Here is a 27969-nt window from a genome sequence, read left to right on the forward strand (position 1 = left end):
TCAGCCGCAAAAGAGATGAGGTAGGAAGTACAGTATGTGGGAGTGGAGTGGATGGGTAAGAAGTGATAGTGTTTGTGCATCCGTGTGCAACTGTACCTCGGAGTCTATGGAAATCCCATTGGGCCACATGATGCCTGAGTTGACCAAGGTAACCTGGTCTGAACCGTCCAGCCGGGAGCGACCGATACAGGGGTTCTGGCCCCATTCAGTCCAGAAAAGATACCTGGCGAGCATTGCAGCATCACACAAACACACTGATTTCTGTACATGCAAAAATAGTTAATAGAATTAAGAAATAATTGATTTAATTGGACAATATTAACAAATGTTTTCTGCAATGTTCCCTCAAATGTGGTTTGGTCAACGGTGTGACAAAAATGTGAAAATAATTATACAAATAAAACTTTATTTAAACTATCATGGCCAATAATACCTTACAAGATATAACTTAATAGAGCATCTCTGTTTGCATTACTGCCAACACACTAAAATCAATACAAATGTAATAAGCCTTTAAGGGTCGATAGGTTTGGTCTGCCAATATCTCGGTCGGACATTAACCAAGAGATTTCTCATTCAGAATTACTAGCTTGATAAAGTTGATCTGCTTTCTAACCATGATTAGAGGCTCTTGTCTATAGTAAATGGTTTTTCAGATCATTTTTACAAATTTCTACAAATAGTGAAAACATTTTTTAAAACCACAAAAAGCCTGGGCCTACCCCTTCTGTGGATGAACAGCGATGGCCCTAGGCTGATCAAGTCCTTCAGATATGACCACTGAGCGGTATGCACCATTCAGACGCGAGATTTCTATTAGATTGAAACCATGGTCTGTCCAATAAAGGTTTCCTGTGAAGAAAAAAAACAGAAAAAGTGTGAATACAGCAGTAGTTTATTGATCCTCACGGCCACAAGGTACATGATAAGTAAGGCTGGATGACTAATCAAAAAAGTATCGAAGCTCTTATTGACTTTTGATATTTTCCATGACGATACTTTCGATAATTTATTCCTGTTGATGAGCCTTTTATCTCCTTAAAAATATTATACCGCGTGTGTAGTCATGTGACTTTGCCCGGACCAGTTAGCTGCATGGAAAGATGATTTTGAACGGGATTAATTATCTTCTATTTATCGTTATCAAGGTAAGATGTGCAAATAATAAGAAGGTCCCATCATGATTTTACACGTGTACTACAATTAAATAATCTTGCACACGCTGCAAATTATTTTATGTGGAAGATACCCAACTCTGCCATGTAGGCTTAAAGCTTTTTTTAGCAATTCAAAGTGAAACAAACACATCTACTCCATGCCATAAGTAGAAGCAGTTCATGTATTGTGAGAATTTTCACCACTCAATACCAAGTTGACAGTAGGGCTAAAATGATTCCTCGAGTTAATCGAGTAAATTGATTACTAAAAACCCTCGATGCAAAGTTATTCGCCTCGAAGTTTCCTTTAAGCAATGTTTTTGAACAGATGATTATTACTGTTGCGCACCAGGCTGACACTGCTGTCGACACATGCCACGATGAATGGTGGCACAGATTACAAATTAAAGAAAGATAGTGTACATTATGAGGGGCTAAGAGAAGAGACAGAAAATGTGCAAAGTTTGGAATCATTTCAAAAGTAATTAAAATTAAAAGACCGTACAGTGTGTCTACTGCAAAATCAAGCTATCTTACCATAATAATAATAATAATAATAATAATAATAATAAAAAGTCAATGCATATCAACAGAAAACATCCAGTTTAACTTAATCATCCATTCCCCAAAGCGGACCAGACAGAAGTAAATCCCAGTCCTATGTTTAGCTCCTATGGACGATGAAGCTACACCAAACACAACACACGCACAACTACCAAAAACAAAGACGCAAAAATGCGTGGTGGTGACCAAAATCTGATCAAAAGAGCCAACTGGTTGACTCTACCTTTAAAAACAGCTCATTGTTGTGCCCCTCTTTCTCTCCCTCTCTCTTCATAGAAAAACAGCTGATCAACGATAGCTTATGTTTAACAGAGCTGTGTAGCATTGTAATCAAATATGTAAATGAAAATAGTTTAACTTAAAGTTAAGTTGCCCAATCAAAGAACATTTTTTATGTATGATTAACGTATGCTGCCTTAGCTTGAGATTGTTTTGCATTTCAGTAAACGTTTTCTATAAAACATCGTAATATAGAACTTAAATACAAAGAATATGTTTCTTTTTTTGATAGATATAATTGTATGCAATTTAAGCAACACAAATTTAGCTTTTCCCAAAATGAAACCACTATAGTATATTTTTGCTTTTCAATTAAAAAAAAGTATTTCTTATGTGATTACTCAATTAATCGCTGGAATAATCAGAACAATAACCTTTCATTTAGCTTACCTGGACTCATACATTTTGTACTTATTACCTTCTAATCTTTCTTTTCTTTTGTGAAACTGTAATTTCTCAACATGTTATAACTAATGTTTTAAAAATAATAATATGGACACCGGGTCAAATAATAATGTGGAAATGGTTGATATATTGGAAACATTGTGTGTGGACCTCTTAACTTTGCTTATCGGATTAGTACTTTTAATGTTTTTTCATTACTTACTTGTTTTAGGACCTACATTTGGGGCAGGGTGGGTTAATGGGAATAATTTGACTAAAACATAAAATATGTGTTTGTACCTTGTTGTAATCCTTTCAATCATAAATAAAGAGATGATACAGGTCTATCTGTATGGAGTGTGGTCTATCTGTATAGTGTCTTGAGATAACTCTTGTTATGAATTGATACTATAAATAAAATTGAAATTGAAATTGAAAAAGAATACTCGATAATCGAAAATAATCGATAGCTGCAGCCCAGTCTATGGAAATGGAGTCCAGCGCCCGGTGAGTGACGATACTTACCAGCGATCCAGTCAACAGCGATGCCTTCAACCCGGCTGATGCCGGTCGTGATGATGTCCTCCCTCCACGTCTGATCACGTTTGGCGCGGGATATTCTGTTCAGGCCCATGTCTGTCCAGTACACAGTGTCATTTCCTGCAAAACATACAATACAGTTAAGACAAGTAAAAATGTCATAAATGCAGCTGCCACAAAGGTATTTATGTCCTCAAACAAAGCAGCTCATGAAACCCCATTTTACTGCAGCAGGGCCCATTGCACCAAATGTTATGTGGGACTATAAAAGTATGATGGTGAAAATACCCACACAGTTCATTCGGGGCTCTTTGTTGACATACAGTGCCTGAACAGGAAAGGCAATAGTCGGCCAAATTTTACAGGGCAGTATATTGCCTCGTGCAAAACACGGTGTTGGTAAAACGGTTACAGACCCTTTCTGATTTTACAGCCCCATTACATAAGCAAATAAAACAGTGCGTAATTTATTTATGGTGCAGTCTTCAAGTGCATCTCCATGCATACCTGTCAATTTGGCTCTGTACTGGTTGTTAGGAGGTTATGTGGCTTTATACTGTACGCTTATTGGCACTTTGTTCATTTCCTGCTGCCTTCACACTCGGTTAACACATAGCACACATGTGACAGAATACAGCTCTGGGGCTTTCATCTGTTCTCCCCTGGCAGCTTGGCTTCTGGGATGACAAGTAAAAGATGAGCGTGAGCTATTGGCTGCTCGTCTTGGATGGACTTGATAATGCATCTGCATGTTCAATGGCCTAAAGTAATAACAGGCAATCGTGTTCTTTACTTTGGCGATGTCTAATATTGTCTCGGACTCTGCTTTTTTTTTTTTTTCCTCAAAAGCTGTGGTCACACATCAAAATTGCTATCGACCTTTGAGGTCCCGGAGATGCAGAATCAGATTTCAGTCTCTTGATAGTTATTGGATAACAGACAATTACTTGTGTAATAAATGACTTGTTGTTCTCCCGGAGAGAAAAGGTCCGGTTAAGTGCAGGGCTTACTTTATATATGATAATGCTTATATGATATTACAGTGGGACTTTACACCCCTTGGGGTTGATTCATAGAGACTACTGCCACCTTATGGCATTACCTACAGTATTAGATAATATGAATACCAACTACTATGACTGAAAGTCTACAGCCATGGGAGCAACTTCTGTGAGGTTGAACTTAAGTAGGCATAGCTACGCTTCAAGCTGAATCCTAAAGTCAGCATGCTAACAGGCTCACAAGGATACTGCCAACACGCAGAATTGCGGATGTTCAGTAAGTGCAATGTTTACCATGTTTATGCTAGCAAACTAAACTGATTAGCGATTAGTTTGTTAATTAGCTCACAAGCAAATGTGCTAACCTGTAATAAAATGTGCAGTTGAGGATTGGATGCTATTATAGAATAACAGAAATAATGAATACAAGTATTGGACAAATATTGACCTGATGATGGAGCTAGATGGGGGAAAGATACTTGTTGATTGATTGCAAATCATCCTGATGTCATTAATCTATGTACCAAATTGCAAGGCAAACCATCCAATAGCTATTTTGCAATGTGGCTGAAAACCACATATTTCAACCTGCTTGGGGTCCTAAACTCAAAGTCAGGGGATCATCAAAGTCATTTTAATTCATTATCTGGGAACCGTGAATATTTGCAACAAATGTCATGAAAACCAATACCGTAGTTGTTGTGATATTTCAGTCTGGAGTGGTGGACTGACCATGGCTAAAAATAACCTTTTCTGACCTTTGACCCCAACATTGCCATGTAGATAGTTTGGGTTTTATCTTCAGAGAGGAGGATGTCAGCCTAATAGACTTATGTTGACAGGCGAATATAATTTAATTTGGGGTGTTCATTGCATTGAAAAACACTATTTAAAAACAAAACAAAAAGAATGTCTCAGTAACTTAATAATATAACCCTAGACTTTATTGTGGACAGTGTACTGGTATTGTATTAGATAATGGACTCTTTTAAGTGACAGGGGAGGTGTGTTGATCTCTGCCTTTGCCACAGCTGTCGGGTAGCAATACTATATCAGTTTCAGTAAACCTCTTGCATAAATGTACATTTTCTACTTTTGTTTTATGCAAACTTACATAAGAAAAGCAAAAGAATATATGAGAAATTACCCAAGCGTATTTTTTGTATTTGGTGGTGGTTTTCTAAAAATAATTGTTGTAATAGTCAATGCACAATTGTGTGTATGTAGTTTGTTTCTGTTTTTAGCTGTGCATATGCAATTTCCTTTACACAGCTTTTGTTATCATGATTCACTGGCAACGTATTACATATAAGGAACACTCCCAACATATAGTATATTCATAGCATTTGTTGGTGTAATACATCTTTAATTCTTATCATACTGTATATATATTCACAATGTGGAAGGAAGCAGAAATGTGACAAACGGTAGCACAAGCTCCTAGATTCATGCTTTGCAATGCACATTACGGTACCTTCATTTGATACAATATCCTGGGAATTGCTTTGTGTTTCAGAGGGTTGTGAGGAAAGAGTTATTCATGCTGAGGTTCCCCCTGTAATGTGACCTTATTACTCTTTCATCTATGCTGCACTCCACAGGCCTACAGACCATTATTCAAAAGGTTTGAGGCCAGTATACCAAAGAACTTTTGATTTCAGTTGAGAAGGAAAGGTTTGTGCTGTAGAATTTCAAGGAAGGGAAGGGTGTCGCATAATATACACTACGTGATTTAGCAACTTCAGTGCATAGACATACAAACCATAAATACATACATACATATATATATATATATATATATATATATATATATATATATATATATATATATATATATATATATATATATATATACAAATATATATATATCCAATATATATACATATATATATATATATATATATATATATATAGGCCAAACGTTTGGACACACCTTCTCAATGCATTTTCTTTATTCTCATGACTATTTACATTGTAGATTATCACTAAAGGCCTCAAAAGTATGAATGAACACATGTGGAATTATGTACTTAACAAAAAACTGTGAAATAAAAGAAAACATGTCTTATATTGTAGTTTCTTCAAATTAGCCACCCTTTGCTCTGATTACTGCTTGTTCACTCTTGGCATTCTCTTGATGAGCTTCAACCTGAACTGGTTTCCCAACAATCTCGAAGAAGTTCCCAGAGATGCTTAGCACTTGTTTGCAATTTTTGTCCTTCACTCTGAGGTCCAGCTCTCCCCAAACCATCTTGATTGGGTTCAGGACCAGTGACTGTGGAGGCGCAGCACTCCATCACTCTCCTTCTTGGTCAAATAGCCCTTACACAGCCTGGAGGTGTGTTTGGGGTCATTGTCCTGTTAAAAAATAAATGATGGTCCAACTAAACGCAAACCGGATGGGATGGCATGTCGCTGCAGGATGCTGTGGTAGCCATGCTGGTTCAGAATGCCTTTCATTTTGAATAAATCCCCAACAGTGTCACCAGCAAAGCACCACCACACCATCACACCTCCTCCTCTATGCTTCACAGGCATGTAGAATCCATCCGGTCACCTTTTCTCCATTGCATAAAGACACGGCAATTGGAACCAAAGATCTCAAACTTGCATTCATCAGACCAAAGCCCAGATTTCCACTGGTCTAATGTCCATTTCTTGTTTGTGTTTTTTTTTCTTGGCCCCAAAAAAATCTCTTCTTATTGTAGCCTTTCCTTGGCAGTGGTTTCCTAGCTGCTATTTGACCATAAAGGCTGATTCGCGCAGTCTCCTCCTAACAGTTGTTCTGGAGATGTGTCTGCTGCTAGAACTCTGTGGGGTATTCATCTGGTCTCTAATCTGAGCTGCTGTTAATTTGCGATTTCTGAGGCTGGTGACTCAGATTAATTCATCCTCAGCAGCAGAGGTGACTCTTGGTCTTCCTTTCCTGGGGCGGTCCTCATATAAGCCAGTTTCGTTGCAATGCTTGATGGTTTTTCCAACTGTACTTGGGGACACATTCTAAGTTTTTGCAATTTTACAGACTGACTGAGAGTCTTTTCCTAAAGTATTGATGGCCACTTGTTTCTCTTTATTTAGCTGATTAGTTCTTGCCATAATAAGAATTCTAACAGTTGTCCAACAGGGCTGTCGGCTGTGTATCAACCTGACTTCTGCACAACACAACTGATGGTCCCAACTCCATTAATTAGGCAAGAAATTCCACTAATTAACCCTGACAAGGCACACCTGTGAAGTGAAAACCATTTCAGGTGACTACCTCATGAAGGAACCTAAATTATAAGACCTATTTAAGACCTGTGAACACTTTTTTGTTAAGTACATAATTCCACATGTGTTCATTCATAGTTTTGATGCCTTCAGTGATAATATACAATGTAAATTGTCATGAAAATAAAGGAAATGCATTGAAAGAGAAGGTGTGTCAAAACCTTTGGCCTGTACTGTGTATATATATATATATATATATATATATATATATATATATATATATATATATATATATATATATATTACTTATACAAGAAACCATCACACTGTTAAGTTATTCAAGTTCTACACCTTATATATTTATATCACTGATGTATCTGCCTTACAATCAATATCAAGTAAAACGTCACTCTGTAGATGAAATATCATACCTGCATGAAAGTCAACTCCTACAGCAAACAGTGTTCCTGTGATGGGCATGAGGGCTTCGCTGTTGTCGTTTGGGTCAAGAGCAATTCCCCGAATTCCCTCATGGATGGAATACATCAGAAATGAGTCAACACCTGAAAGAACGACACATGTCCTATTATACCCTAAACAAAGATATTAAAGCATTGCAAATTATAAATACCCTTTGACTTATCTATAGATTAATCATGTGCACCAAACAACATGCTCCACAGTACAAGTAACTGCAGAACAGATAGATGCATGTACTGTACATTAAAAGGCTCATAGGGACATATATGTATATCGGCAGCAATAGAATAAATATTTTGGAACGCGTACCCTCGCAGGACATGCGGTCGCTACGTAAGTTGTAGCCAACAGTGCACGAGCAGCTACGGGTGTTTTCAGAAGTTGGAAAGCAGAGCTGTGAGCATCCTCCATTGTTTATCTGGCATTGGTTTATTCCTGAACGTTAAGCACAAACAGCAAATGGCAAGACATAAATAACCATAAATCAGTGTGTGTGTGAGTGTGTGTGTGTGTGTTTCAGTGTCTTTTTCTGTGTGTTTGTGTTGTGAGCATGCTTACCTTTCTGACCCTCCCTGTCGTACACTTTCATGTGAACCAACCCGCTCGTCTTGTTTCTCAGTATCACAGGGTTCCGTCCGTCTCTCTTGGTAACTGTTCCAAGCTGTGCAGATTCCTCGTCTGCCCACCAGAGTTTGCCGCCTGTAACCATCAATGTCATTTGCTGATATGGATGTAAAACATATAGACACAGATGCACTGCAAGTGCAAACTGTACTTCAGGTAATACTGCAGATGTCTTCTTCAACAAGAGTTATATGCAAATAATCTTGTGATGCAAACAACCATATTAAAAACGCTCTAGCACAACCAAATACCAATTCAAAGTGCAAATGGCGTGCTTCAACTTTCATTATAATCCACGATGAGTGGCACTCTTATGCCATAAAGCCCCTTAATAATTGAAGGATTCTCTGAGCTGATCTAAGATTAAAGACTGGGATACCTTGTTCCCTTCTCTGTCCACCTGCTGATTATGATGCAGGCTTCAAACATTGTTACTTTAATGTTTGGGAAAGGTTTTCACTCTGACAAGGACTCTTCTATGCACCTCAACAATCTTTAGTGGCTTTTTGTCTTTAATGTACAGGACAGCTGAAGACAGGAGAGGGGGGGAAGACATACAGTATAGCCACAGGTCAGACTCAAACCGTGAGCCACTGCGTTGAGGACTGAGCCTCTGCATATGGGTTTCTGCTCTACCACGTGAGCTATCCAGGCGCCCGCACAGTTTCGGGGTTAGTATGGAAGGATGTGGGCACAAATGTATTTTTAATGCCATGTCTACAAATATATTGAGAAAATGTACACACCGTTTCTAAACGTATGACTAAGGCATGCATATATATTTTGTGAGCATTGATTATCAGCAGAAAGTAAAGTGCTTGGGTTAGGGTAACTGAGAACATGTCCTGTAGTTATTGTGTGTCATGATGTTTCACCAACTACTCCCTGACAAATTGGCTGGTCTGTCTGGCTCTGTGTGACAGTCAAGCACCAGGCTTTGGTACAGTGCTGTGGTCACAAGCATTTAGTGATGGGTGCATCTTTCTAAAGAGGTACATGGACAATAGGCTCCCGACCCAGGCATGCCCAGTCAACACCACACAACCCTCATCTCTGTACTCAGCAGAAATCAGTGATGCAAAGTCCAGGCACTTTGCCACAGATTCTACAGACGTGACAGGAACTCTCAATTTTAAAATCCCACTGAAGTGCAAAGTGGAGAAGAGTCAAGTGGCTCCTCTCGGTTCAAAATAGACACTGTAAATGGGGTGGAGATGGAGCTGATATTAGTCCTTGTTAGTAAGGGCCAAAATTGCTAAAAATAACCATTACATAGAGAAGGCATGCTTTAAAATAGGCAGCATACATAGAAACAAAACCTTTTAATAAAGCAACATAAAAAAATGACTATTGTGAAGAATCATTTCCCTCAAGGAGTAAAACATAAATAACAAATTCATGTTCAGCAACCGTCCGCTGAGGAATTATGCTGTTAAGCAGCAGCAGAAACCACTTATGAAATTACTTACTGGTAAATACAATTGGTTGTGTTTTGTGCCAATTCATCCCTAGTAGCATTGGTGGTGTGTTATTTTATTGGGCTACAGTATATCACCGTTCAGTTAAAGATGAGAAAAGCAAAAACATTATGCTGTCAATAGTTATAGTGACATTTATAATTATCAGACAATTTAGCAATTTACAAAAAAAAATCTACCAAATCGTTCACTCCACCAATCCCTTGAATGTGACACTGTTTTGTTATTGTATCCATTTTGATTTATTTTTGAGTAAAGAACAAAGGAACAATTCCCACTTGCACTAATAGCTTTGGGCTCAATGTTATCCCTAAAGGAAATGAAAAAACTCATTTTCACATATCAGACACATTTGCATGAGTGAGAATGACAGTCTACATGCCGTTTACAAAACGTTTGAACCCGGAGGGCATGCTAGCCTAGATTAGTTTTGCACCCCATGTTAAGTTGATGCCACGGCGGCCACTGTCGAGCTGTGATTGCTCGCTTGTGGCACATCATATTCAATTTCCACTTCAACTGCTAAGTTTGATTCCAGGCAAGTCAAGGCTGATGGATCACCGACACCTTCTAAATGGAAGCCCTCACCTTTCCCTCAAGCCAATCCAATTATAACTGAACCTCAGGATCTGAGTTGATCAGGCTTGAGTCACTAATAGCGCCTTCATTACATCTTTTCACAACTGGCTCGAACAATAAGACATGCATGAAAAATTGAAAAAAAGCCAAAAGGAAACACGAACACCTCGGCGTATTCATTTTAACACACTGCTGCATGCTTATCAAATTAATTGTCAGTTTGATCGATTACAGTCATTTCGCTCTCTGAAGCTGAGAGTCAGGGTTTTGTTTAGCCAGTCAATTGGAGATGTATCATCACAAAACCTTCACAGAAGAAGGTAATATTTTATTCTGCAGCAATCAGAGACAAAATGACTCCTGTCATAGAACTGCACTACCACTGCAGTAGAATAAGCTTTGGCTGTTCTTAGTGGCTGTGTGCCTGCCTCCGCCTCATGCTGTGAGAGAGCTATAGACCCTGATTGAACTCAAGCTTGCTGTTTTGGAGTAACCTTTACCACTTCAATCACAAACAACTGATCAATTCAGCTATTACAGACCAGAAGAGAGAATAATATATCAATTGTTTACATGTATTCTGCAAATCCATATTTGAATCCTAATACTTTTCCATTAGGTATCTTTGCTGAGCTTGTGAAACGCAGAAGAAACAGAGAGGAGATAGAGACAATGCTGGGGCCAACAGAGTGAATGGTCAGCCAATGCATTTAATTGTAGCTCTCACCATGGAGCCAAAAATGACAACATCTGCAGAAGGGACATTTCTCTGAAATTGGCATCTCTTGTTCACTTGTCAACAAAATAAGCTCAGGATTGGGAAGTGAAATGCCCGGCTGCTGTCCTGCTGTCTTTACCCAGCCTCATTAACAGCTGACCATATACATTTTACAAGCTATGCTCCATGGTCTAGAGCAAAGGAGGGAGGCATTGAGTGAGGATGACACCAAATGCAAAATGTAGTACTAATCCCTTTGCTCAGCAACCGTATATATAGTACACATTAATTTTGTAGCATTAAAATAATACAATGAGTTTGAAATGCATGTAAATATACTGTAAACACGTAGTGAACTGAAATGCTGTAACACTCAATGAGAAGTCCTTTCCATATACTTTATGAATACTGTTGTATCATTGCTGATGTATAATTTAATAAAGGGTGGAAAGGAGATACTAGTTAATTTGTGTTATTAAACCCTAAGCTTAATGTCAAAAAGTGTAATATCTTTACAATATTTGATTCTGTAGATCAGCATTTATACAACAGTAGGCAAAGCCAACCATGGCATGCCTAGGTTATTAAAAAAGGATATGATGTGTGCCTTGTTAGCTCACCTGGTGGAGCGAGCACCCATATATCAGAGGCTCAGTCCTCAATGCAGCAACTGCAGGTTCGGTTTAAACCTGTGACCCTTTGCTGCATGCCATCCCTTTGTCTCTCCCATTTCATGTCTAAGCTATCCTGTCACAAATAAAGGCCTAAAATTCAAACAAAGAAAATCTTTTAAAGAGAAAAGATCTCATAAAAAAGTATTAAATACAATCCCATGCTTGCACAAATCCAAATGTAATAGAACAAATCCTCTAGATTGCTACCTTCTATATTTAGTAATTCATTACCATGCAACAAATATACTGTTGAACCAGTGTGGACTGTCTCTATTTAACAAAGTATTATAACAGTACAATACAGTGCTGCTCATTCTACCATTCAAAACAATTTCCATAACATAACAAAATGTCATTAATTGTGATTGATGGAGACTAGCAAACATCATTTCACTGTTTTGCTGTACCTGCTACTATGCAGGAACTAAGCCATTAGTCTATGTCACCTCCAGTTTTATCTCCAATTCATGAAATGCAATAATAAGGTATCCACATAAGATCCAGTCCTTCATAGTCTGTACTGCAAGAAATGCCTATATAAATGAACCAAAAAGATGTGGCCTGGAGACTGCTAACAGCTACCTAAACAGTGGGATTTCATTCTGCAACTGCTTTTTTCCTGCAACAGTGTGTTTATGCTTTCAGCACATCCTGCCACATATGAAATGATTAATAACAAGCTTCAAGAACACAAAGTATCACCCTGACAACACTCTTGCTTTTGTTTTTATAAAATCAAAATTACACTTTGCGTTAGATATATGCACACGCGCGCACACACACAAACACACAAAACACAAACACACACACACACACACACACACACACCCATACACACACACACACACACACACACACACACACACACACACACACACACACACACACACACCTCTGTTCAGTATGTTAGCTCCCTTCCCATTACCCATCTTGGCAAAGACAATGCATTTGCATCCCTGGGAAGCTTCCCAGTTGTCGAGATTGCAGCAGTGTGGTATAGAGCAGCAAGGCTTCACTCTACTCGCTCTTTATTTGTCCATTGTCAAACATTAAGGACACTACCAGCACTTTTTTTGGTACCACCTCGGTCAAGGTTTCACGCGAGCTGAGCTAGATCTAGATGATGACAGTTAAAACGCTGCAGAGCACCAATTAGTCGGAGACACGGGAAATCCTGCACAGACCCACAGAGCCATTTCAAACCAGCCAAGCTTCTGTCAATAGCGGCTGCATTTTTTTTACTAACTCAAAACTGGTGGTAAAAAATGGCAGCCCTCAAAACCACGCCGTACACTACTCTGTACAAATGAAAGAGCAGAGGTGCCTCCGTTTGGTTGCAGATGAAAGGATTCGGCAAGTGTCATTGAGAATGATGTCACGGCATCTACCTACACTAAGGAGATACGAGCCTCAGTGGAAAACAAGATGGAAAAAAGGACCTGGTACCAAAAGTGAGATGAGATGAGCCCAACCATGTAATGGCAGGGCTCGTGTATTTTGGGTAACACTAACATACTGTAGGTGTTTGTTTGTTTTTAAACAAGGAAAAGCTCAAAATAAATGTTACAAGCCAGACCTCGTGAGCCAAAGACTGTTGTAATGTGAGCTATAGGTACAATTTCTTTCGATCACATGACTTAGATTTCGGGATATTTTTAAATGAACCTACACGTAGTTGATGGATGATGTGGCACATTGGATTCAGCACTGATACCCAGAATCAACACATAATGAACATCCCCCTCCCTTTTCATTACGAAAGGGGTGCGAAAATCAATCATCAATCACTGCTGCACCGTGTTTTAATTATCTAATGCCCCTGCTACTTCACACAGAGACAAACACAACTGTTGCGAGGGACTGGCTAAATAGCTCTATTCTACAGCCACTTAACTGGTTAAACATGTAATCCCTCCGCACTCTTACTAATCCTCAATGGCAATCTGATGCACTCGTGACAAGCTCCACTTACCCATCACAGCCAGAGCTGTGCCTTTGGCTAACTCCCGTTTCAGAGTCTCCAGCACTTCCAGCCCATTGCCGTCCAGATTGCACCTGTTGATAGTGCCATTGGCCGAGCTTATCCAGTACAGCTTGTTGGCAGTGTAGTCTATTGAGAGACCTGTGAGGACACGTAAAGAGAGCACACCAAGTTAGCACTCACTGTGCTATGATGTCAGGAGGTGGGGGGGGGGGGAACACAAGCAGAAAATGAATTAGAGACATACAACAACAACAAAAAGTACTAAATGACTAAGAAAATCCATCAAAAAAACTGCATTATAACTACACTATATTCAATTTGCAATTTATTCAATTCCATCAGATAGGGAGATGACTATACTCTGTTACAGAACCTGAGAGCTTTTGATATGCAGCACTGAACAGGTGCATCAGAAATGTAGGTTTCTTTTTAATAATACTAAAAATAATAATAATAATAATTTACACTTGTTAGTAATCACTACACACAGGCCTGAAATACACACAGACGCTCAGGACCTGTTCATGCACAAATGGAGAGATATCAGTGTGAGTAAGCTGCGAGTACTGGATCAGCGTCCTGAGCGGTTGAGGGGGGTACGATGCCTCGCTCAAGAGCACCTGGCAGCGAGCGCCCAGGAAGTGAAGTGGCATCTCTCCAGCCACCACTCTACACTCCGTACTTTGGTCCGTACGTGGACTTTGACTACACGTTAACAGTATTGCAACAGTACATTTCACAACCTCATTTACATCCTATGCATTAGCTTGGAGTGAGGGCTAATTGAACGGTACATGTGTTCACTGGTACCTATTTGGTGGGGATGTCTTTATGAGTGCTCCAGCTGGCATGTACAATTACCAAGAGTGAGACTGGCTGCTTTTAAATCCATTTCCTGGCTAGCATGATGGTTGCTCTTAGAATACCACTGTGGATGGTGGAAAATGAAAGCAATTTCAATTTGTGAACTTCTGGACAACTCACTGTCTCCCACCATGTGTTGGATTTATGTCTGGCAGATTCACAGTCACAATGCATCATTAATTTACGCTTGTCCCCCGATCTACCCCATCATCATAAATGAATCCAGTGAAATATTGGTGCACCATGCTATCCATATTGCTGACAGGCCGAGGAGAATGAAGAAATACAGTGAAGACAACGGAGCTGTTTGTGTGACAAAGTGGGCGTTCGACCTTGCGCTGTGTGACAACAGCTACTTGAAATGAAGACCAGTTGATTGTCTTTGCAAAATCGAGATGCAATTGCCCTCTTAAGTACGCATCATGCTGGCATTGAGTTTACACTCAAAAAAGTAATGGAGTATAATAATAGAAACAATCTCGCGAGCATGTATAAAATGTTTAGAATTGGGCAGCAGTGACAGTACTCTGTGAGTGATTGTGCTCAGTGATTATGCTCTCAGTAGGAATCAGTGTCAATCAAGTCTTGTTCAATGATCATTATAATCCTGTACATCACTGCATGAAATGAACCCCCATGGAAGAAGACATACAGTACAGAAGGTGTAAGAGCATCCGTAGATATAGAAGCAATTATCCATCAACCCTGAAAGTTGTGTGAAGCACTGATGTCTGGCGGGTGGGCTTTTACCACAGGGACACTATCAGCAGTAACCAAAGTGTTTTTTGTTTTTGTTTCTGCAAACTGATTTGAAAGTATATTATTTCTTTAGGAATCCATTTAGTCAAGGTTACAAGTGAATGCAGGTAACGTGTTTTTCCAGTTTAGCTTCGTGTTACTGTTTGTTTAGGTTTCAAAGAAATTGCCTTTTCAACACTTTTACCCAAAGAGTCTGGTGACTTTCTTTGACGTCACCAATTGAGACAACATCACCATTGAGGAGGTGGATGTTCTGTCTGATTCTCGTCAACACTCTTGAAACAGAGAAATTCTCGGCAGGGACAACATTCAATTTGTAATAGTCGGCGCATGTACAGGCATTGAAATAAATGGATTATAAAAAAGATTAAGGCAAACTGAGATCATAACAACCTTCATGTTAACAGCTTCATCGTGTTATCTTTGTCAAATTAGGGTTGGAATAGGAGAATTACTCCCGATGAGTTTAGAATGAAGTGAACATAGATGCAAAGTGGTGAATGCAGCAGCACAGCTGTTGATGCTGGAACATTGAATTAAATTACAATAAATTGAATTAAATTACAATAAATTAAATCCATAACCAAAGATTACTGACAAATTCCCTCAATTGCTGTCTTGTTTTGCGGTGATAAGATGTTTGCAACGGCCTACCTTCCAGACGATCGTCCAGTAACCAAATAGAGTAAGTGCACTTGGATTATTGGAGAAATGTTGTTATTGCAAACGCTGTCAATGCAACGTGTTCATTTGTAAACTGAACAGACAGAACTTGAAAATAAATGTAATTTCAGAAATGTAAAAAACTGAAGGAGGTCTAACTCAGTATGCTCTTTAGCTCTCATACTGACCTACAGGGTCCCTCTGATTCTGGTGGAGGACCTTGCTGTTACTCCCGTCCATGTTGGCCATGTTAATGGTGTTGCCATCTGTCCAATAGATTTTTCTGTGTGGGAATGTGTGAGGTGAATACTTAGTGGTCGCGTTAGGCACAGGATATAACAAGGTTTACAACATAGTCAATGAATGTTACAGTGTTATAAACTGAATATGGAAGGTAAGCCAATACATTTTGTTCCAACACACAATCTTGCAAAGATTTGCATGTTTCAAGCTTGTAAAACATGTCCTCTTTAAAACAACAAGGCTGTGATCCCTCGTTGAGGTGGAGGTCCACAGTCAGGTGTTCTGATACTATACATTGAAGGTGAGGTACTGATGAAGTGCCCCGACGGCTCTAATCTACTTACCCCTTGGCAGGGTGCACTACAAGGCACCTTGGCTTATCAATGCCGTGGATGATGGAGGTCTTCAGGGAGCCATCAAAGCGAGCCACATTGATTTGCGACTCGTCGTTTTCGGAGCTGAGCCAGTATAAGTTCCTGGAAAGCCAGTCTAAAGCCAGACCGCGGCAGTTCACTATGTCTGTCGGGGAGAGATAGGGGAAAAAACAGTCACACCTGTGTGCTTTACAAAACTAAAATGCAAAAGCTCAGGCTACATCAAACATAGGCAAAATGAAGGTCTACATGCTGCCCACAAGGGGTGCCAATGGAGCGGACTGGAGGGAAATGTGCATTTTAGGGTGTTTGGGGTGAAGGTATCTAGGTGTTTATGTTTACATACTGTACATACAGTACATACATACAAACTACATGTATGTCTAACAGTACTGCATTCCTCTCTAGCAACAATAGTTATGTGTACCTATTAATTAATAAATCAGTTGGCACACACATTGACTGCAGTACATACCGCATGCCGCTCTGACTTTATTTTGCATGGATGTCTAAAATGCTCCCACCTGCAGAAATGATAGTCTCTAGCTGGGTGCCATTGATGAAGGCTCGTTTAATGGTTTGGGTTTTGATGTCAGCCCAGTAGATCCTCTCCTCCAAGGCATCATAGTCCACCACTGTGACATCGTCAATGTCCGGCACAGTTAGCGGCGTCATGACGTTCATATAAGGGTTGTCAATGTCCACACCCCGGATTTCAGACCGCCGCACATACAGGAGGAACCTTTTCAACGCTGGTGAAATGATTAAGAAAATCAATCAATGCATTCTGTCAGATGCAGGTGAGAGTGTGATAATAACAGCCTGGTGTAAAAGCTGACGTCAATCAAAAATGGAATTCCTATGTAGAGCAAAACATCTGTCCTGTTGATTACATCGTATCCTATAGTGTCTTATAACATAAGGAGAATGCATGGAAAATGAGGGAGGTTTGTTCTCACCAAAGCAGGATTGTTTGTTGGGGGACAGCTTCATAAGATGCGGACAGGTGCAGGACGCAACACGGTTGTAATTGATGAGACACAGATGTGAACAGGGACCACGTCCATCATTCTCTTCGCATGGGTTTGAGGCTGAAAGAGGAACATTTCCGAAAATTTAGCGCGAGAAGTTGAGAATGCAATCAAAAGAGATGGGCCAGGACAAGTTCTGCATATGAATTGGACTAACTGCCTTTGCAACATGACATTTCCATGCCTGCTTGATTGTGCCACTGACAGCATAATTTGAAACTGACAAAAAAAGAATTGAAAAACTACAATTATGATATTGTTATTGCTTCATAATAGGAAAAAAAAGATAATACAGCTTGAAAGCATGACTGGTCTTAAAAGAAATATGAAAACACTGGCATTAGTTTAAAACAAACGGCACAAAGATATGTTGAATGTTTAAAGGGAAAATGTTGGCTTTGGAACAGTCATGCTGAGTTTGATTGATGTTCACTTGTGTTAATGGGTTAGAGGTTGGTCTCTTGATGAATTGTCTCACAAGAGGTTATAAAAAGATAGTTTCTATTATTTACTCCTTGTCACTTCTCAGGAATTAAGGGTGACATTATCTCGGTTAGCCGTTACTGTAGGGGAGCAGGATATCCCCTTTAAGACCTTCAGCTACTGACAGTTTTCTAAGAGACAAGCACAGCAAGCTGAATTTCAACAGCTTTAAAGTGAACAGTGATCCTATAGGAGTGTGTTTTCATGAATATCTTAGTCTACCCTTTTTTTTTATTTTATTTTTTTAGAATAAATCACCTCAGCATGCAACCCCTAACTCACAGTTTAAATATTTCCCCTCATGCTGAAATTTGTGTTTTTCCTTCTACTCTGGATGTTTCTTGTCAAACAAGCTCGTTCAAAGATCATTTCCCGAGCTCCTTCATCAACACATTCGAGAGCCCCATTGCATCACAAATGTGGCTTATTTAAGACAACAAAAAGCAAAAGCACCTCTATCTCTGCAAGCGGGAAACAGCACCCAGCTGACTCAGTATGCTAATAGGGACATATCTCAACTGAGCTGCATTCACCTGAATCATGCTCTGTAGGGATGATGGGCAACAACAAAAGGCAATGTGTTAGTAGCTCTAAACTGTCAAATGTATTCACAACAAATAAATGAAGAAATAAACGTGCTGCTATGCTAAGGCAGTGGAAATGGTGGTGTCTCTCCCTAAAAATAAATACAAGTCATAAATGTAAATGTAAATGTAAATGTATTTTATTTATATAGCACTTTACAACAACCGATAAGTGAACCAAAGTGCTTAACAACAAATAAAACCACAGATTTAAAACAACGATACACCACTAACAAAAAATTACAATAATGAATGAGAAAAGTAAGAAAAGATAAAAAAATTAAAACAACACAATCAATACAAATGTGCCATCAGATTTCTAGGTACCAAACGCCACTTTAAAAAGATGTGTCTTGATTTAAAAAGACCCAGGTCAGTAATGATACGCATCTCACTGGGCAGCTTATTCCAGAGCTTAGGTCCAGAAACCGAAAAAGCGCGGTCACCCCAGTGTTTCAGTTTTGACCTGGGCACTTCCAACATGAGTTGATTAGATGACCTCAACGTCCTTCCACAATTACGAATAATCAGCATGTCTAAAATGTAAGATGGGGCAAGGCCATTAAGAGCTTTAAAAACAAACAATACAACTTTATACTTAATTCTAAGGTGTACTGGGAGCCAATGGAGAGAATAAAGAATCAGAGTTATGTGGTCTCGTTTTTTCGTTTCATTCGTATTTAGAGAAAGCCCAATGTAGTGATGATAAAATGTAGTAAGAATTTTCTTATTCCCATTGAGAGACCTATATTTGTTGTGCTTATTTGTTTCAAAGCCTCATATGCATATATCATATTTATAATGCTAATACTACTGGTGACACAATTACAGTGTGGTTTGTCTGCTTGCAAATAACCATGTATATTCTAAACGGCATAAATATTGCATTGGTTATGTAAAGCTTTGCACATTGACATTGACAATTATGATGTGGCTAAACAGTTCTAACTGAATTATCCACAGCCACACCTCTTTATCTCCCTCATTAAGTGACAGAAACAAGATGGAGACAGGGGAGGGCATTTACTAGTAGTACTAGTAATATTAAAGACGCCATAGTGCCAATATGTGTAGAAAATGACACACTAATTCCATGTTCCTCAAAAGAGTAGACTCAGAATTGAACACAACAGCTGGAAAGTGAAATGAGTGGACACACCCCACACCCCCACACCCCTGTTGAGCTTCTTCTTCTTTTTTTAAAAATAGGATTAGGCCCGCTTACTGTCTCCTTTGCTAAATAACTCCCAATTGCTCATACTTATCTATGGTGAACATGCAAATGCAGATACAGGAAGGAAACAAGCACATTAACTTGTGACACACTGGAGAAGAAGAAGAATCACTGAATAGATAGAACACCCGATCACCACCAATGCTCCTTTAAGGATGGGGGCTTACATATTCTTGAAAGCTGAGGCGGATACATTTGAAACTTGGCAATGCAGAAAAAGGCTAATTGTGATAGAGACAGATACGTCAATCAGGCGGTCTTGGCACACATGGCCATAGTGTTAAATAATAAGTTTTATTTTTGGTAGATCTGCTTCACAAATCAATCATTAATTTCAAAACCACCCATTTTACAGAAATAAACCCCACAAGGAAGAAAACTGAAAATAGATTAAACATGTAATTAATTCGAGCTTGGCAGTATGTCTTGCAAGCTGATCTGCATAGCCAATAAAGACTGGCTTACATATGTAGGCCTTCTGTCAGACAGCACATCACTACACCACTTGGCTTACTTCCTCACAGAATTGATCACCTTTTCCGCTATGACGGATACAAATTCAGAAACGTTCACTGAAAAGAGATTGCTGGCAATATGAATGGAGTTTCAGAACTATTTTATATATTTCCTGTCACCAAAGCACATTATTCACATTACCAATCGATTTGATAATTGGATATGCCACAATTATTCATTGGCAGCTGTGGTTCTTATTCTGTGGCCCTTTTCAGTCACATTCAGTGTAGTAAAGAAGAAAAGGAAAACCTTTCTATAGTGGTAAGCCAATTAGAATAATTTGGATGGTGAGAAAAACCCATTCGGGGGTACCATTAACTCAAGCTAGCTAATTGTCTGCGTGAGTACCTTTTTCATTCAGACATGCTCTCTGAATGACAGGCCAAATGAAGGCAGAGGCAGAAGGTGAAATTAATTACATTATGCTGCTTTTCTTTCTCTTTCACAATATGAGAATGAAAAGGTGTATTAAAACATAAGCTATCCTGAGTCAACATTCAGTATTACAGTAGGATTATAGCCAACGTCCATCTATACCCTTTACTTACCCATAGAGTAGAATGTGATAGGATGTGATGAGATTGCACTTTAAACCAACGAATAAGCAACCCCATTTTGTGCACAAGCTTGAACATGATAAAAAAAGTGGTTTCTGTTGTTGAATCTTTATAATTGCACACATGATCTGGGTCTCTTTTGAACGGGAATTCTTTGAAGTCTACAATCAGACGGCCAGACTAAATCTAAATGATACTTAACCAAATGTGCAGAGACACACACCGTGAAAATGATTTATATTACCTTTCTGTTTTCTATGCACTCCTGTTATGAAATAAGCTGATACTAAGGTTTTAAAAAAAAAGGTTTAAAACACATAATTATGAGGCTTTCTGCTTTCGACAATGTGTAGTTACAAGTTCCCATGCTTTATAAGGTAACACTCCCCCCTCCCCCCCCCTTCAAAGTCTGCATTGATGGAAGTGTTATAGGGGTTAAATGTCCCTGTTACGCATTTCCTTGGAGAGCAAACCTGTCCAATTAGTGTGTATGTATATATATATATATATATATATATATATATATATATATGTATATATATATATATATATATATATATATATATATATATATATATATATATATATATATATATATATATAAAGCTGATTCAAGCTAACATAGTGAAATGTCCCATTTCTGTCAGTGTCTGAATAGTAAAGCCAAAAAAAACTGTTCTCACCTTGTGGCTGCCTGCTGGGGTGGAAGATCTGCAAGTCAAAAGGCTGAGCACTCGTCTTCTGGATGACTGTGACATTTTGTCCAGTCCACTTATTGGCTCTCGCTAAAGTGTTCGTCCTCCAGTCCGTCCAGTAGACATTGCCTCCAAAGAGAGACACAGCAAAAGGGTGGGACAGGTATTCATGGCCCCTGAGGATCTCAATGACCCCACTTCCATCATAGAGTGCAGAGAAAATGGCGTCGGAGCTGTTCAAAAGAGACCGATACAAAGGGCAAAAATTGAAATGCTCTTCAAATGCATTGAGGTAGGCAGATCAAAGTGAACCCACCTGTCCACAGATGGAACTATTAAATTGTTCAAGACCCACTTAAAACCAAATATGGCCATTGTACGATGTAGGATCTTTAAATATTATATGCCCTCTATTATTTAATGCCCACTAGGAGAGTGGAGCTTCAAGTTAAATTTGATCCTGCTGGTGAATCCATTTCAGTAGAAAATGTCATGCATGTATTGAAAGCTCTAAAATGTGTAAATGCTTCTGCACACAATGTGAAGACCCTAATGGTATACCGTGCATCTGTCCAAACAATCCTCTTTTCCAAATGATCCAGAGTCAGTCCATTAGGCCAGGCCCCGATTTCCATATCTTTAAACACAATGTGTCGAGCTCCTCCACTCATTGATGCAGCCTCGATTCGGGGAAAGGTAGCATCCCAGTCAGTCCAGAAGAGGATCCTTCGGGACAGAAACCAAAGACACTGATTGTTTGACGAGCAACAATATACACAATGCACAGTCTTTGTTCCTTCACAGATCCACTAAAAAGGGCTGTAAGACCTCATAAACATCTGGAAGCAATTTCTCAACCATTTGTTCTTGTCAGTGTTATTATACTGCAAAACACAGTAATTGGATGCACAGTACAATGCTGTTGTAACTATATATATTAACACAGACAGTAGTCTCGCAGTGACAGCCCCTCCACTGCAGCTCTGCTGCCTGCTAATCCACAAGGCATGCCGATACGGGAGAAAAACATGCACTGGTTTATTGGCATTTTTGTAAACCAATCATAATCGTCTTAGGTGGCGCTAAACGCCGGATGGAGCAACGGTGCTGCTGCAAAATAGCCTCGGGAAGGAACTTGTTTTGGTGGAACGTGGACGTTTAAAAGTTGTTTTAGTCATGCAACAAAAAAGTCCGATTGGACAAATAATCTAGCTAGCTGTCTGGATTTACATGTAACAGAGTAACCCTAGTCCTCATAAATCAACCGGAGTTTAAAATGCCAACACAAAGATAGTGGAACGTGACGGACATCCTTGTGAAAATTAGAAACATCTAGGGGAATTTCTGGCAGCACCTAAAAAATCCCGGAAGTGAAACACCGTTGACATAGACTACACAGACAGTGGCAGTGATCAGTGTCCAAGAACAACACCAGCGATCCAGTACAACCCTCAACATCTGCAACATGCCTTGAAATGGGAGGCCATCTGGTTTATTATGACTTTTTACAGCTCATTGAGGCCTGAAAATGAACACCATCATTGATGTGACCATCGGCAGTATCCTGATTCCTACTCTAACTCAGCAACATCGCCTCTGTCCTGCCTGGGTCCTCAAAGCCAGTTAGAATGAAGGGGAAAACGGGTGCTCAAGCTTAAATCACATCCTGACGACAACGAAACAGTGTTAGGAAGAAATATCCTTGTCCAGATCAATAGCCTTATTCACTTAATAAGGCATCCCTGATCGATGACCCACTCCTTTGAGTGGATTCAAGTAATTAGATTAGAATTATTGCCCTGGAATGGAAATGTGCCTTTAGGCACCAAAAGCACCCATTAATCCTACTCTGTACAACCATAAGAATGTAGTCATCCTCACAAATGTGAAAGAGTACTATAGGGGAGAGTGCATGAGAAGATTACTCATTTCTTAAGAGTGTTAAATTGATTTTTGGAATGTCTGGGTTTTGCTTTAATCTGAAATATACTGGCCACAGTAAAGTTCTAGCAAAAGAGAAAATTGATTTAGTCTTTTTTGGTACTTCCTTATCTAACAACATATTCTATTCTGTAAATAGGGAAATGAATGGGATACAATCTTTGAACTGTGTTTCAAGCACTTAGAGAAAGTGCATAACTACTAAAATTAATTACTTTGTCATAAAATTACACCGCTAATGTATTTAATGTGTATTTTAAACAAATATGTTTAAAAATATACCGAACTGGAAAGTACCTGGAAGGACCAAAATGTACTGATTTCTTTGAGCATGCAACACACGTCATATTTCAAGTCATATTTGGGGACATTGGAAATGCAGCTGGTAGATTTTCTTTCTTTTCTGCCATAAAATAAAACCTGGTTACATGAGAAGAGGAGCATGGAAGCAAGAGGCCTGCGAGTTAGGTGGAAGATAGTTCTTCTTTTCAGAATTTTACAAAAATAGGAGTAAGTCTCCATTATTGCCATTAGATCAGATTAAAGTATTTCGAATATGCACAGTAAAACTGACACAACCTGTGGACATCATTACAAAACTGTGTGAAAAAACCTGAGCTTTAAAAACAATATTTGGCATTGCCTTAACAAGATCAAAATACATTCTATGTCTTACACGCTAATAAGTACATGCCTGAAATTACTAAAACAAAGACTACAAACTGTAGTCCGTTCATGATCACTCCACTAAATATTTTATATATTATATGTAATCCTTTTTCAAGGCTGAGTGCAGGGCAAATTGCAATGGCAATGCAAGGCTAATGTGATCTTCACCTCCCCCCAGATCCCACGCTTCTCCCCCCAGGCTCCTGGGCCAACCCACAGTGCAGTGACATGGACGTGATCCTTCACCAGCTTCATCACGTGTTTGCACCGGCAAACCCTGACAGCTGTGTTTGAAGGGGCACCCGGCCGAGTCAGAGGCATAGCTGCGTCTCTCTTTCCCTACCCCACTCAGACGGCCCTACATTATTAAAATCAGTATCAGTCCTTGTTCAGAAGCCATTTCTCTGATTTACAGCAGCTGCTGCAAGGCCCGACGAAAGCATCTGGACACACAGTAGTTGCAAAATATAACAAAAAGAAAGAAACAAACAGATGAGAAACAAAAAGTGCAAAGGTACACCTCCTTTTTACTTCATTTTGAAAAACTATAACACCATATTTTTTTTAATTTAATTTTGTTATGTTCATATGGGCACTGATTTTCTGCTCCCTGCTGAGTTAGCTCACCAGCTAAAAGACTATTAAGCACATCCGACGGCTGGCAGTAGTTATGGCACGTTGCACTACACTTCATTGTTAATCCTGAGCAGCCTAAACCTGGTTATTGTTGTTATTGTGCGGTGTTATAAAAGTGCAGAGTACTGTAAACTGGAGACAAACATTAGCCTACAAAAAACTCTGTTTGGGAAAGATCTGAGTGGTTTCTTTTCAAAAAGAAACAGCATGTTTGCTTACCTAGTTGCAGTAAAGATCAACAAATGTAACATAAAATGTAAGTTAAGATTTGGTTAGGAAATAAAACCAAGCTCATATTGACTTTTAAAGCATCATACTTTTGCATCATGATGAATCACATTGAATCAAATTGCACTGGATCATAATGGTGTGTGTGTGGGGGCCTTTAGAGCTGTTATGGTTTTGGTGTTTGTCTTATTTTGGAACTCAGTTTTTCTGTTTTGTATTTTGCTACATTTCCTGGTTTATTTTTGACAGTGTCATGTCTTGTTTTCAGTCTTGTCTTACTTCCTGTCTTTTAGTTCCCCTCTTATGTGATTGTCTAATGTGCTTGACCTGTTCCCCAGCCCTAGTGTCGCCTGTCCCGTGTGTGCTTGTTAACTTGTGTATTTAGTCTTTGTGGTCCCCTTGTTTTGGGTCAGATCATTGTAGTGTTTTTCATGTACACGTGCTTCATGTAGTTTTCCGTTGGTTTCTTTTTTGTCCTTGGATTTTCTTGAACTTTTGTTTAGTTGCTCAAATAAATCCTCTAGCTCTACTTTCGCCTGCCTGCTCTCTGCCTCTGGGTCCTCATATTCCCCGAGCCTTAACAAGAACGGAGATGCACATCCCTAATAACAGATAGCATTGTGTGTGTTGACAAGATTTTTTAAGAACTATTCCTTTAATGCCAGATGCCGTTTACTACAATATCTAAAAAGAACCATAATATTTTGTATGTTATGTAACACTTGACATTTCGCCAATGTATTTTTAAAAACTACTAGCTTATATAGATACTGTATTCACCCAGAACACACCCAGGACATTTTATTATATTATGTTGACTCATATATAAATTTAATACTTGCAATCATAACATCATTTAAGTGATGACAATACTATTCTGTGGGATATTCAAACATGCACCAAGCTAACTTATTTGATCAACACATCATAATCTACATCTAATAACCAATCAGTAAATCTTAAACTGCAAATAAGAGCAGACTTTGTGTTGTTTTATTCAACATATTAACAGGGATGCACCATGTTTAAAATACTGTCAGTGCTTTCCATCTGATCTGTCTGCCCCATAAATCAGCATCGCTCGGGGATTTTGCTGCACATGTGTTTTATCTGTGCTTCGCACAAGTGGATGGTGGATCAATGACTGTTCACATGGGGACATCGTGATTCAGTTGAGACAAAATTAACTCAACCATGATTTCCAAGAGTGTGAGACTAGCGTCCTATTCCATGTGCTTGTGCTATAAAAACACAGCATACACGGATGTAATGTATTTTGCTGCTGTGGGTAACATGCATACTGTTTTTTTTCCTTCCACTCTTAAATTTTTATACAATGCACCATAACCAGTCCTGCACTATCTGAGATCGTAAAACTAAAAACAGAGTTGACACGCCACAGACAAAGTGACTAACACTGAAATAAAATGATATCCCTACACATCCACCATGACATCTTAAACTAATTGAAACAAAAGTGAAATACTCGCAACTATGCATTTTCAGTTAAGACAAAATGCTGAACAATTATGAGGCATTTTTATGTGCATCCCAAAAGGCTCAATAAAACTGTTCACCGCTCAGTAAATCTCATTAACAGATTAAAAAGTAAGACAAACATAAATAGTGGAAAAACACAAACACACACACACACACACACACACACACACACACACACACACACACACACACATATATTAGAAAGAGATTAGAAAGCACCTCCCAAATAAACAGGCAAATGTACAATGCTTGCACAATAAAATATGCTTCTTATTGTAAGGAGATAAACAAGTCGGTGTGCATGATAACAAGAAAAAAGGCATTTTCAATTTTAACAAGACAGACATGTATGTTGTGTTAAGCCAACTAAAATAGCTGTGTCCTAAAAACCATGTCTCTGATGGGAGGATTCACTGTGTGAGTGTTTCCTCTTTAGGCAGTTCAGATTCATTTCAAAAGGATGGATTGCCAAATTGTTCAACAGTCCAAAACAACACACACTATCAAAGCCTCTCAGTTGTTCTGCATCAAGGCCTGTTATGAGCCTGCTAGTCCCAGTGTGATGTTGTCCATCAATGTCATTTAAAAAATTAAAAAGCTTATCACAACCCTTGTTCAGTCAGGACCACTCACATCACAGATTTACCATTTATTGCAACAAATGGAAATACAGTTATGCTTTGTACTGATGGCTCCGCTCTTAATGATGCTCCCTGGATCAGACAAGCAGCATGCAAAACTAAAACAGGGAGCACAATGCGGAAAACACATCGGTATACAAGATTGGGCTTCAAAGCAAGACACTGAAACCCATTTTAACCGTTATGTTAGGACTCAGAACTAGGAAGGTGGAGGCTGAGGGGGGGGGGGGGTGGAGGCAAAACGTCAGCAGCAGTGGGGAGAGAGGCAGTGTCCGTGTAGCAGGGATCAGTGAGGAGGGAGTCATATTTAAATGAACCACCTTGGTGTGAGAATGACTGTGATTGGTGTGTGACTAATAGAAATGTTAATTCAATCAGCGTGTGTATGACGTGCCGTGTCTTGCATGAACTAACGCAATGCTTAATATATACCAAGAGAACCAAAGTTTTAAAATTGTGCACTGTAATAGATGTTTTCAAGCTGAGCTTGGTGATTGGGCAAAGGAAAGGTGGCCAGTCTACAAACACTCTCCCCATGCATCTCAGCAGGATAAACAACCTTGATTTTGAAAAAGCCCTGAGGGGAATGACTCACATATAAACCAAAGCATATTTCGAGCATTTTATTTAAAGTTCTTGCTTAAAATGCTTCCAAAGAAAAACACAATTTTCTTTTTTT

The 27969-nt window shown here is 39.1% G+C and overlaps 1 protein-coding gene across 1 annotated transcript in view; it reads right to left on the minus strand.

The window, feature by feature from the left end:
- Positions 1-27969, minus strand: part of lrp1bb (low density lipoprotein receptor-related protein 1Bb) — a 196640-nt gene that overhangs the window by 77427 nt on the left and 91244 nt on the right. The window contains exons 26-38 of the mRNA XM_034886078.1: positions 22237-22401; positions 21664-21908; positions 17535-17666; positions 17100-17327; positions 16546-16720; positions 16147-16241; positions 13661-13810; positions 8174-8314; positions 7925-8050; positions 7567-7698; positions 2910-3044; positions 723-852; positions 97-223 (exon numbers count right to left, since the gene is read on the minus strand). Of these exons, the coding sequence (XP_034741969.1) occupies positions 97-223; positions 723-852; positions 2910-3044; positions 7567-7698; positions 7925-8050; positions 8174-8314; positions 13661-13810; positions 16147-16241; positions 16546-16720; positions 17100-17327; positions 17535-17666; positions 21664-21908; positions 22237-22401 (1981 nt within the window). The remainder of the gene's footprint in view (positions 1-96; positions 224-722; positions 853-2909; positions 3045-7566; positions 7699-7924; positions 8051-8173; positions 8315-13660; positions 13811-16146; positions 16242-16545; positions 16721-17099; positions 17328-17534; positions 17667-21663; positions 21909-22236; positions 22402-27969) is intronic.

This window comes from Etheostoma cragini, chromosome 11, assembly GCF_013103735.1.
Source record: "Etheostoma cragini isolate CJK2018 chromosome 11, CSU_Ecrag_1.0, whole genome shotgun sequence".
In the NCBI taxonomy this organism is placed as follows: Eukaryota; Metazoa; Chordata; class Actinopteri; order Perciformes; family Percidae; genus Etheostoma; species Etheostoma cragini.